Source organism: Bombina bombina, chromosome 4, assembly GCF_027579735.1.
Source record: "Bombina bombina isolate aBomBom1 chromosome 4, aBomBom1.pri, whole genome shotgun sequence".
Classification (NCBI taxonomy): domain Eukaryota; kingdom Metazoa; phylum Chordata; class Amphibia; order Anura; family Bombinatoridae; genus Bombina; species Bombina bombina.
The window spans coordinates 186,644,530-186,657,993 of record NC_069502.1 but is presented as its reverse complement, the minus strand read 5'-3'; the positions used below and the strand labels follow the sequence as shown (position 1 = coordinate 186,657,993).

General features: G+C 37.0%; 1 protein-coding gene across 1 annotated transcript in view; it reads left to right on the top strand.

Moving 5' to 3' along the window:
• Positions 1–13,464, top strand: part of ALLC (allantoicase) — a 139,401-nt gene that overhangs the window by 36,002 nt on the left and 89,935 nt on the right. Inside the window, exon 2 of the mRNA XM_053709716.1 lies at positions 3,931–4,048. Coding sequence (XP_053565691.1) covers positions 3,959–4,048 — 90 coding nt within the window. The 5' untranslated portion in view covers positions 3,931–3,958. The remainder of the gene's footprint in view (positions 1–3,930; positions 4,049–13,464) is intronic.

Sequence of the window (13,464 nt, the reverse complement as noted above, 5' to 3'; positions counted from 1 at the left end):
AACTGTCTGCCACTGGTTTTATATTAGTGAACTGTTTGCCACTGGTTTTGTATTAGTGAACTGCCTGCCATTGGTTTTGTATTAGTGAACTGTCTGTCACTGGTTTTGTATTAGTGAACTGCCTGCCACTGGTTTTGTATTAGTGAACTGCCTGCCACTGGTTTTGTATTAGTGAACTGTTTGCCACAGGTTTTGTCTTAGTGCACTGCCTGCCACTGGTTTTATATTAGTGAACTGTCTGCCACTAGTTTTATATTAGTGAACACTAAATTAGTGTTATATCAGCTGTGTGCCGGGATATTATCCGTGTGTCACAGACGTACACTGGTTTTATATTAGTGAACTGCCTGCCACAGGTTTTGTATTAGTGAACTGCCTGCCACTGGTTTTATATCAGTGAACTGCCTGCCACTGGTTTTGTATTAGTGAACTGTCTGTCACTGGTTTTGTATTAGTGAACTGTCTGCCACTGGTTTTATATCAGTGAACTGCCTGCCACAGGTTTTGTTTTAGTGAACTGCCTGCCACTGGTTTTGTATTAGTGAACTGTCTGTCACTGGTTTTGTATTAGTGAACTGTCTGCCACTGGTTTTATATTAGTGAACTGCTTGCCACAGGTTTTGTATTAGTGAACTGCCTGCCACAGGTTTTGTATTAGTGAACAGCCTGCCACTGGTTTTGTTTAGTGAACTGCCTGCCACAGGTTTTGTAATAGTGAACTGTCTGTCACTGGTTTTGTATTAGTGAACTGCCTGCCACAGGTTTTGTATTAGTGAACTGCCTGCCACTGGTTTTGTAATAGTGAACTGTCTGTCACTGGTTTTGTATTAGTGAACTGCCTGCCACAGGTTTTGTAATAGTGAAGGTTCCCAATCCTAAGGAAGTAACAGAGGGAAGGCATAAGGTTGGCAGCTGAACTTAGACCTTTCACCATCTACGATGAATTTAGAGCTGGGAGTCCAGCACTCGCAGCACATTGTCGGTGAGACAGGAAAGATATCCAATATGAACAGCAGCTAAAGCAATCCCCTTCTCTGTAACTGCAAGGCTGAACTTGGGGATGTACAGCTGTAACACTTGCTGTGCCAGTTCCTCTGCACTGGCCTTGATTTGCCAACTGGCTCAATCCGCCAGGCTGCATGTTCTCTGTCCAATTTAAAGGGATAGGAAAGTCAAAATTAAGCTTGCATGATTCAGATAGAGCATGTCATTTTAAGACACTTTTAATTTCACTTCTATTTCCAAATGTGCTTCGTTCTCTTGGTACCCTTCGTTGAAAAAAAATACGCACGTATCATACACTAATAGGAGCAAGCTGCTGATTGGTGCCTGCACACATTTGTCACATGTGATTGGCTAACTAGATGTGCCAGTAGTGCAATGCTGTTCCTTCAGCAAAAGGATAACAAGATAATTAAGCATATTTCATAATATAAATAAATTGGAAAGTTATTTAACATTGTATGTTCTATCCAAATCATGAAAGAACATTTTCCTGTCCTTTTAATTATGAACTCCAGAAATTCTCAGCTGTTGCCAAAGAATTCCTTGAAGCTCTTTTTTTTTAAATTTAATTTTTATTATTTTCAGAAAGCAGGGTGCATATAATAAGATGCCATATTTCTCATAGATACAAAAAAGAAGAAGAACAAGGCATACATAATGTTTACAGGCATCCTCAAGCATAATATTTTAAATCACAAACATATAAAGCAATATCTATATCACTATATTAAATTCTACCTTATCCATTACTTAAATTTGCTATAGTGATAGGAGAATTAAATTTATTATCGGAACCAATTAGTACCCCATAACTGTTTGTATCTACATTATGCTCTTTCTATTTCTATTGCAGGGAAGAAGTATAATTAGATCTTATACTTGGTTTATTAAAGCATAAGAATAGAAAAGAATAATCAAAAACAAGCTACCATGCGTGTCACTCTTTATAGTGACAGGTATCAAAAAGTTGAATAAATCCCTATCGATGTCTTCTTATCGAGGAATTACAGGAAAGTTTACCGCTACAATTAGAGACTTCAATGTGCGTATATTTACAAAGACCCCCTCTGAAGTATATCTTCAACATATTTACATGTCATAAAGGGCGCCAAAAATAGGACCTGAATATTATTCTCATGAGTTTGAATAAAATTGAGCCATTTACTACAATACTTTTTAATATTCTGGTCCGACCCATTAATACTAGCAAACTGCTCCATTACTGCTTGTTTTAATATTAAATTGATCAAGTTATGTATAGTGGGTTCTTTCTTATACTTCCAATTTTTAAGTATCAGATATCTTCCACCAAAAATTACAGAGTTGATGAAACGTGTATTAACATATCTAGTAACCTCAGAATCAACAAGGAAAAAAACATGCTGTTTCTCTACCTTAATCAACATATGAAATGTTTTACTCAGCCAAAAAGTAGTCCGTGACCAAATTTTTTTAATTTTTGGACAGCTCCAAAACATATGAATTAGATCAGAATTAGGGTTAGAGCAGCAAGGGCATTTATTGACTATAGTATGGGACCATTTATTTAAGGTTGCTGGTGTAATATAGACCCTATGAATTAATTTGCAGTGGCTTTCTTTCACGTTTGCTGCAAGTGTAGCATTATCAACTTTACTAATACCACTACTGATTTTTTTACAGTCTATTCCTGGGAAGTCCACTTGCCATTTTGTGACTAACTTTTGCAAGTTTAAGTCTCCAGAAATAATTTGTTAACATTTTATACCAATATTTAAGAGAGTGGATACCTGCCTTGTAGACCTACCTTGTAGAGAATTAAACCAGAATTTATTCCTGTATGTATCCATATACAGTTAGGGTTTTGGGAAAATCCCTGAAACCAATGATGCACTTGAAGATACGCATAGAAGTCAGAGTTAGACAATTTATATTGTCTTCTAAGATCAGCAAAGGATAAACATCTAGTAGAATAAGGCTCCTTAAGTTGATATATATATTTCAGATCATTATTAGCCCATTTTTTAAATATCGTATTATACAGACCTTCAATAAAATCTGGATTTCCAACAATCGGTAAATGATTAGAGATCAAAGAATCAGCTTCTACCCATTTACATAGGTTCTGCCAAGCTTTAATAATTGAATATATAGATATACATTTTTTTACTTTTGCAGGTAATTTTCTTATATGGCAGTTTAGCAATGCCTTCAGAGAGTATGGAAAAATTATATTCTCTTCGACTATCAAAGAGGCTATGTAATTGCCTTCTGTAAGCCAATCTAACGCAATTTTCCCAAGACAAATAATATTATAAACCCCCCCATATTTTTTGGCTGCATTAACCTATTTAGAGCTATCTTTCTCCTTCCCTTAGCCCAAAGAAATAATCTAAATAATTTATACAAAGCCATCAAATCTTTTTTGGGCATGATGACCGGTATGTTATGCATAAGATCTAAAAATTTCAGCATTATTATAATTTTTATAAGATTTATTTTAGCCATCAGAGATAGTGGAAGTCTCGACCAATTCTCCAGATCCTGCTTTATCCTTATTAGTGACTGGAGTATAATTGATATCGTACCATTGTTGTGCGTTACGACATACATTAATACCTAAATATGTGAATTGGGCATGGACTTCCTTGAAAGGTATTTCAATTTTCCTATTTGGGCAGTGAAAGATCCATAAAAGCTCTGATTTAAGTGCATTAACCTAATAACCAGAGATAGAGCTAAATATTCGAAAACTCCAGAAACTCCAGATTGCCAAAGAATTCCTTGAAGCTCTTGTTGCAGTTTGTTATTTTTCCATTTAAATAACTAGACTAACATGCCTGCCCTAATTCACATGTTTAAACATATACACCTTTACTTTAGGTTCGGGAATGCAGGAGTATATTTAACACAAATGTTAACAATATTTTGCCAATTATTCAACAGGGAAACAAGGTTGAGATCTTGAAGCAAAATGGCCGCCCCAAGTTTAGAGAAGGAATTTTGCTCTCCACCTGAATTTATCCAGATGAACAACTTGGCCAGTGAAACTGTTGGAGGGAAGGTAAGTAACAGTCTGCAGGAGAGAGAAAATATGTATCAGTTTTTAATTATACTAAATATTTTTTGCGGAAATCTAGATGATGTATTGAGCGGCTTTGCTAAGATACAGATGCACATTTATGATACATGTACAGCATATAATAATTGTAATTCAACTTTCAAAACAAAAATATACAAATCCAGTTATAATACAAAATATATATATATATATACAGCACACAGAGAAAGTCCAGCACTCACTTACAAGCTCTCAGCTAAGACTAAAAGCAAAAATGGAAGAGTTAGTTACCGCATCTGGCCAAATGGGATAAGCCCAGGTACCATGTCAAGGTCCCTACACAGCCACACAATGCAAGCTATGAATCCAACAAACTGGGAACAAGTGAAGGGTGCACAGGCTTATGTAATCACCCTAAAAATATACAAAACAAGGAAGGGGACCGCACTCCATTTAAGCTTTTAATATAGAAACATAGATATTGACGGCAGATAAGAGCCATAGGCCCAGCAAGTCTGCCCCACCTTACCTAACAGTATAAACTTATCTAGTTCGTAGGATAGCCCTATGCTTGTCCCATGCATTTTTAAAGTCCCCCACAGTGTTTGTTGCTACTACCTCTTGAGGAAGTTTATTCCATAAATCAATCACTCTTTCTGTAAAGAAGTGCTTCCTCAAATTACTCCTGAATCTACTACCCTTTAGCTTGAGCTCATGACCCCTTGTTCTTGAATTTTCCATTTTATGTAAAATACCCACAGCCTCAGTTTTACTAAACCCTTTAATGTACTTGAAAGTTGCTATCATATCACCTCTTTCCCTTCTCTCCTCTAAGCTATACATATTTAGGTCATTGAGCCTATCCTGGTAAGTTTTATTTTTTAGACCATGTACCATTTTGGTAGCCCTCCTTTGCACAGATTCAAGTTTGTTAATATCCTTCTGAAGATATGGCCTCCAGAACTGCACACAATACTCAAGATGAGGCCTAACTAATGATCTATAAAGTGGCATAAGAACCTTACTATTTCTGCTGCAAATACCTCTACCAATACATCCAAGCATTCTGCTAGCCTTACTCGCTGCCTTACTACATTGTTTACTAAGTTTTAAATCATCTGAAATAATAATTCCCAAGTCCTGTTCCTCGTCTGTAACAGTCAGTAAAGTGTCATTGAGTCTGTAATTAACATTTGGATTTTTCTTCCCTAAATGCATTATTTTACACTTTGCTGTGTTAAACTTTAGATCCCAGTCGTTTGTCCAATCCTCCAATTGTTGTATATCACTTCTCATTTTGTCTACCCCCCCTGGAACATCCACTCTGTTGCAAATTTTTGTATCATCTGCAAAGAGACATACTTTCCCCTGTAGCCCTTTGCTGATATCGCAGATAAATATGTTAAACAAAACAGGCCCCAGAACTGACCCCTGAGGAACACCACTAGTAACAGCCCCCTCTGCTGAATGAACTCCATTTACTAAGACACTTTGTTTTCTGTCCTTAAGCCAGCATTCCACCCAGTTCACAATTTTTTAATCTAGACCAAGGAGATATAGTTTGTGAATAAGTTTATTGTGTGGGACGGTGTCAAATGCTTTGCTGAAATCTAGATATGCTACATCAACTGCTCCTCCCTTGTCTAATACTTTTGTTACATAATCAAAGAAGTCAATTAGATTAGTCTGACATGATCTCCCTGAAGTAAAACCATGCTGATTTTGGTCCTCTAAATTGTTTGTCTTTATGTAAGTCATAATTCTTTCCTTTAAGAGGCTTTCCATTAATTTCCCTACTACTGAAGTTAAACTAACTGGCCTGTAGTTGCCAGATTCTTCTCTACTGCCCTTTTTATGAAGAGGTATTACATTTGCTATTCTCCAATCATCTGGGACAGCTCCTGTTAATAGTGACTGATTAAACAGATCAGTTAATGGGACAGTTAGCACTGAACGAAGTTCTTTTAAAACCCTTGGATGAATATTATCAGGACCCACTGCCTTTGTAACATTTATTTTTGATAATGCTAACAAAACCTCATCCTCTGTAAAAAGATTACTGTTAAGCTTGTTTCTATTTTGCATAGCATCCCTTAATGTAGACATTGTATCTTCACAATCTTTAGTGAAAACAGAACAGAAGTAATCATTGAGACAGTCTGCAATCTGCTTATCTCCTTCTATTATTCTACCATCAACTGATTTCAATTTTACTATTCCTACCTTATTTTTTCTTCTTTCACTGATATATCTAAAGAATGTTTTGTCCCCATGTTTTACTGACTGTGCTATCTTCTCTTCTGCATCAGCTTTAACCTTCCTAATTAACTGCTTAGTCTTTTTTTGTTGGAGTCTCCATATTTTCATATCATCATCTGCTTGTGTGTGTCTGTAATTTTTATAAGCTTAGCTGAGAGCTTGCTAGTGAGTGCAGGGCTTTCTCTGTGTGTTATATATATATATTTATATACATATTACAATATTCTTTAGAATAGGGAAATACTGTATCTGTATACAAATAAAAAGAAAAGTGAAAAAAATAAAACATCAATTAAAGTGCAGTGCATACAATAACACTAGGTTTACATTTCTAAAAGTTTTGCATAAAAAATAGCAGCCAAGTGGGTTTTTGTTAACAAACTAATTTTGAAGTCATCAAATTATAGGAAAATTACCTAACATGATAAACTACATTAAGGCCTTGTTTCTGGGCGCGATCCGATATGCGGCGCAGGTTTCGGCACAAGCGTGGAAACCTGTGCTGCCGTAGTTTCACCTCGCACATCGGGCTATCACATATACGGCGCTGACAGTTGCTAAAGTGCCGTAAGTCGGACAAACTAGCGATGTCCAGAAATAAGCGTAAGTACAAATTTCTGGAGTCGCCAGTGACTTACGGCACTATAGAAACTGCCGCCACCTAAAAAAAATAACTAAAGTCTTAAATCTCCCGTAACTCTCTAACACGCCTCCCAAAAATAGCCCAACACGTATACCCCTCTATCCGCAATCCCCCTTCTTACTCCTAACAATAAATGCATTAACCCCTAGACCGACAACCCCCCACAACGCAATAAGCCTAATTATTAACCCCTAAACCGACATAGCCCACACCGCAATAAACCTATCCTAGTATTAGCCCCTAAACCGCCGCTCCCGGACCCCGTTGCCACCTACATTAAATGTATTACCCCCTAATCTGACCCCCCTACACCGCCGCCACTTATATTAACTATATAACCCCCTAATCTGAGCCCCCTACACCGCTGCCACCTATATTAACTATATTACCCCCTAATCTGAGCCCCCTACACCGCTGCCACCTATATTAACTATATTACCCCCTAATCTGAGCCCCCTACACCGCCGCCACCTATATTAACTATATTACCCCCTAAACCTAAGGCTAACCCTAACACCCCCTAACTTAATTATTATTTAAATAAATCTAAATAATATTAATATTATTAACTAAATTATTCCTATTTAAAACTAAATACTTACCTATAAACCCTAAGATAGCTACAATATAATTAATAATTACATTGTAGCTATTTTAGGGTTTATATTTATTTTACAGGTAACTTTGTATTTATTTTAACTAGGTACAATAGCTATTAAATAGTTAATAACTATTTAATAGCTACCTAGTTAAAATAATTACAAAATTACCTGTAAAATAAATCCTAACCTAAGTTACCATTACACCTAACACTACACTATCAATAAATTAATTAAATAAACTACAATTATCTAAACTAAAATACAATTAAATAAACTAAACTATATAACAAAACAAACAAACACTAAATTACAAAAAATAAAAAAATATTACAAGAATTTTAATCTAATTACACCTAATCTAAGCCCCCTAATAAAATAAAAAAGCCCCCCAAATAATAAAATTTCCCTACCCTAAACTAAATTACAAATAGCCCTTAAAATCAGCTCTATTACCAGCCCTTAAAAGGGCCTTTTGCGGGGCATTGCCTCAAAGTAATCAGCTCTTTTACCTGTAAAAAAAAGAACAACCCCCCCATTACAACCCACCACCCACACACCCCTACTCTAAAACCCACCTGATCCCCCCTTAAAAAAACCTAAGTCTAACACCCAAGTGCTCCTTACCTGTCCTGAAGACCGGCGGAGAAGGTCCTGTTCCAGGCGGTGAAGTCTTCTTCCAAGCGACGACCTCTTCTTCTACCAGGAACCAGCCGGCATGGAGCGGAGGAGTTGAAGACCGATGACCGCGGAGTTGAAGACCGTCCACTCTGGAACTGAAGACTGGCGATGCTGGAACTGAAGATCACGGAGCCATGGAGCGTGGAGGATCCTCTTCATACAATCTCCGCTGTACACTGAATAAGAATTCAAGGTACGCAATTAAAAATGGCGTCCCTTGAATTCCTATTGGCTGATTTGAGCCTTCAAATTCAAATCAGCCAATTGGATGAGAGCTACTGACATTCTATTGGCTATTCAAACTAGGCCAAAGACGACCAGGCATATTTTAAAAACAGAACTATTGGTCTAGTTTCCATTGAGAGATCCAACAACTTACAGTTGGATACTATATTCTCTACACCTCATTACAGGTCCACTGTCTTGGGGTCACACTTGACTCTGAACTCACATTCACTCCACATATACAAGTGCTCACCAAATCATGTTATGCACACCTGTGCAACATTTTCAGAATACGACCTTTCCTTATGCAAGAAACTACAAAAATACTAATTTATTCCCTCATTTTAACTACTGCAATCTACTTCTAAATGGCCTTTCCAAACACCGCCTCTCCCCCCTTCAATCTATTATGAATGCTTCAGCTAGAATCATTCACCTAAGTCATAATCTTCATCAGCTGCTTCGCTCTGCCAATCTCTACACTGGCTCCCCATACACTCTACAATACAATTGTAAGTATTAAACCTAACCTATAAAGCACTCAAAAGCCTCACTCTCAACTATATTTCCTCTCTCATCTCCAAATATTCCCTGACCCATCCTCTTCGATCAACCTCTGACCTAAGTCTCTCAACTCTTATTATCTCAATGTCTCTCTCCTGCCTCCAAGACTTCTCACACGCTGCTCCTATGCTCTGAAACTCTCTACCCCCGCTCCATCAGACTGTCTCCAACCTTGTATAGCTTCAGACTCTTTTTGTAAACCCACCTATTCAGAACTTTTCTTCCTACCAAAAATTAATCTTGAGCTGGCTTAACTCACTAATGCAACCTTATGTCTCTGCACCTTCAACGTGTAGAGTGTAAGCTCTCCGGCCCTCTTCCTCCTGTACTAGATTTGTTTAGTCTGTTATGTTTTTGTAGATTACCACAAATCCTTATCATTGTATACTCCTATCTCTGTACCCAGCTCTAAAGAATTTTGCAGTGCTATACAAATAAATGATAACAATAATAATAATAAAAAACATTCAGATGCATCAAAATATATAAAGTACTAGAGTTTAAGTTTGACTTTCCTATCCCTTTAATTTTAATCAGCTGTTCAACTGCTCACCTGCTTCTCCTAAAACATTTTGCATAAAAAATAGCAGCCAAGTGGGTTTTTGTTAACAAACTCATTTTGAATATATGACGAAACAATATACATTTTTTTTCATGACAAATTAATTATCGGAAGCACATGTCTAGCTATCAGCATACTGATGTCTTTAACTGGAGATACAGAAATCACAACATTCTTAATGGGATGCAAAGGAGCAAACACATATTATTATTTTACTACTGCATAAACAGAACTTCAGCTATAGATTGGAGATTGGTTCTTAAAGTGACACAGTAGGCTGCTTTATCCAGCTTGTGAATGCAGGAAATTTATCTCAATAGATCAAACAAACAGGTTGTGATTTAAAAAAAAAAAAAAAAGCAGTTCCAGGAACAAAGGTTTGAAGATAACAATATAGAAGTTTTTAGAGCATTAATAATAGTTAAAGGGATAATATTCACCAACATTTTTATTTTTTAAAAAGATAGATAATCCCTTTAATACCCATTCCCCAGTTTTGCATAACCAACACAGTTATTTAATATGTTTTACCTCTGTGATTACCTTGTATCTAAGCCTCTGCAGACTGTCCCCTTATCTCAGTGCTTTTGACAGACATGCAGTTTAGCCAATCAGTGCAAACTCCTAAATAACTCCACGTGAGCACAAAATTATCTATATGACACACATGAACTAATACCGTCTAACTGTGAAAAGCTTTCAAAATGCTCTAAGCTAAGAGGCGGTTTATAATGGTTTAGAAATCAGGTTGAGCCTACGTAGGTTTAGCTTTTCAAAAATACCATCAAGGGAACAAAGCAAATTTTATGATAATTTGATGATTAAAGTAAATTGGAAAATTGTTTAAAATTGCATGCCCCATCTGAATCATGAAAGTTTAATTTTGCCTAGACGGTCCCTTTAAAGATACTGAACCCAATTTTTTCTCTCTCGTGATTCAGACAGCGCATGCAATTTTAAGCAACTTTCTACTGCTATTATCAATTTTTCTTCGTTCTCTTGGTATGTTTGTTTAAAAAAGCAGGACTGTAACCTTGCAAGCTGGCTTATTTTTGGTTCAGCACCCTTCGTAGCGCTTGCTGATTGGTGACTACATTTAAAACAGCTGCTGAGCTAATCAGGTGTGTGGGGGATTAAGGCCTAGTTCTCTGCAAGCAATTGTGCAATAATATAATCATCTAGCACATTAGAATCATTTAGTTATTGCTCTGCTATGTTTCTTTAAATGATTAATTTAATTATATTTAACACTGATTTCAAAGCTAATAAATGAAGCCCTTTATCTTAACAAGAAAGGGCCATATTACAAGTAGAGCGCTAAATATTGCTTTTATGAAGGCAAAATTTGTGCTGCACTTTGTAATAGCAGCGCACGCTCACGGTAGCAATAACCAGCCACTTGTAATGACTGGTTAATTATTGTGTGTTCGCAAACGGACTAATTTGCCTGTTTGCGGGCGCGCGATAACTTAGGGCTCCACTTGTAATCTAGTCCTAAATGTATAAAGGATTTTGAGATCAGTTACAACCAGCTAGAAAAGCTTTTCAAATGAATTGCATCTACAAAAATACCCTTAGACTTTGAAGGAACATAAAACCCACACATTTTCTTTCACGATTCAGATAGAACATACAATTTTAAGCAACTTTCTAATTTTACTTCTATTATCAGTGTCTTTGAGTTCTTGTTATCCTTTGTTGAAAAGCAGAAAGGTAAAGCTCTGGAGTGTGCACGTGCCTATATCCCTATATGACATCAGTTTTGTAACAATGTTATATCTTAGCAGCACTATTTCCTCTAAATTGTAAAGGTACTTGAAAGACATCCATTTGAGGTTTGTATTACAAGAAGGCCTTAAAAGCGCATCTATTCTATGTTTTTTACTCTAAAATGTCACTACTGTAAAAATATTACAGTACATGTTGCGACTCAGTCAACTGCAAAGAGCAAAGTTCTGGGTATTCAGTTAAACATTAATAAGCTCAGTATCTTGTGTGTTTCACTTTATGAAAATAAATACTTAACTATACATTGTTTTCTATATAACATATTTAAAAGAATAATTGACTGTAACTTGACTTTAGGCCTGAGTGACCTTATACAGACATTTTGATATTGTGCAGATAAGAGTGAAGCGCAAAACTGCGCTTTTGCGAGCACGATATTTGAGCAACTGTGCGCTGGTATTACAAGTAAAGCGCAATGCAAACGCGACCTCGCGTTCACATTGCATGGAAGCTTTGCTTTCACGAGAGTGCGCTTCTATAGGCTCCAATAGAAGCCTCGTTCTTCAGACACAGCATCAGAACCTAACATAGGACATGGGGTAAATCGTGCAGCGTTGAGCAGCAAATGTAAAATATATGTAAATAAATAAAGCAGTTTTTTGGGCTCAAAGGGCGGGAGTGGGGTTTTAGAAAAAAAACGGCACTGAAAAGTTCCTTTACATTGCGGTCTAAGAGGACTTTGTGTTCTCTGTAAATATATGTATATAAGCATTTACATACTGTATATATTTTAATCTGTTGCACAAAACATCACTGTGAGTCTTTCACTTATTCTTCTGTCGTCTCCTCGGGCTCTAGCCCATTGTGACTTCTGAGACTTAAGTTTCGCCTGTTGAGGTGTTAGAGTCTCCTCCATCTGTGATTTCTCTGGCAGGTTTGGTGTTTCCAGATCCAGTGCTTCACATATATCGGATACTCCATTAACATCTCTGATTGTGAGGATTTTATTGTCCTTAGAAATATGTAGAGCAAAGGGGTAACCCCATCTGTACTGGATGCCATGCTTTCGAAGCAGAGAGGTGAGAGGATGCAATGTCCCCCTCTGTTGGAGTGTCCTAGTGCTCAAGTCCTGATAGAAATGTACAACGTTTCCTTGAAACTTGAAAGTTGGTTGTTTAGCAGCCTCTTTGAGAATCTTATCCTTCTCTGGGAATCTCAGGAATGCCATTATAACATCTCGAGGTGGGTTGCCAGCTTTGGGTTTGGGTCTAAGAGCCCTATGTGCTCTCTCAATCTCTATTTCCGTTGACTGATCCACCCCTGTTATTGCGCAGAACAATTGATATAAATATGAAGGCAATTCATCTGCCGTAATCGATTCGGGAATTCCTTTAAGATGGATGTTACTTCGTTGACTCCTGTTTTCCATATCTTCGATCTTGTCCAGCAAATCGGTTACTACCTGCTGTTGCTGTGATACTTGTTGGACTGTCATTTCAACATCCTCTACCAGGTTGTCTCTATTTTCCTCCAGTATTTCTACTCTGGAACCTATGTCCGTAATTTCTTGTTTGATATCATTCAGACTTGTCGTCATGAAGGTGTGCATGGAATCCAATTTCTCCCCGAGTTTATCAAAACTATTAGTAATATCTTGTTTGGAGACAAGTAGATGTAGGTTCGCTTTAGTTAGTGGAGTGGAGTTGACAGAAGAATCCTGCATGGAAGGCTTCATTGCATTGATTTCTGCCATTTCTTTGTTGGAATCTGGGGTTTTATCTCCCTGGGATGGTTTAAAATATGAGTTGACAGATGCAGATTTCCCTGGTTTGTCTGATTTATTTGGTTTCTTGGAGGCCATGTTAATGCTCTAAAATAGACAGTCTCAGGAAGTAGGGTTAATTCCCTAGAAAATATTACTCCAGTAATAGTGGGAGTATTGCTATATTTAATCTTCTGAGGTTTGAAAATAAAAAGTCCTTTTGGTTGTGCTTTGGTAATCATCCAGCAGGTGGCACTGTTGTATAGGAATAGGTGTATCTCTATGAACTGATTTTCAACTACATTCAAAAAACATGTCCCAGTTTGCAAAACAATATAGTTTCCCAAATACAAGACCCTTCATGTAGAATGTTGAGAGGGAAGTAGGAATATTGCA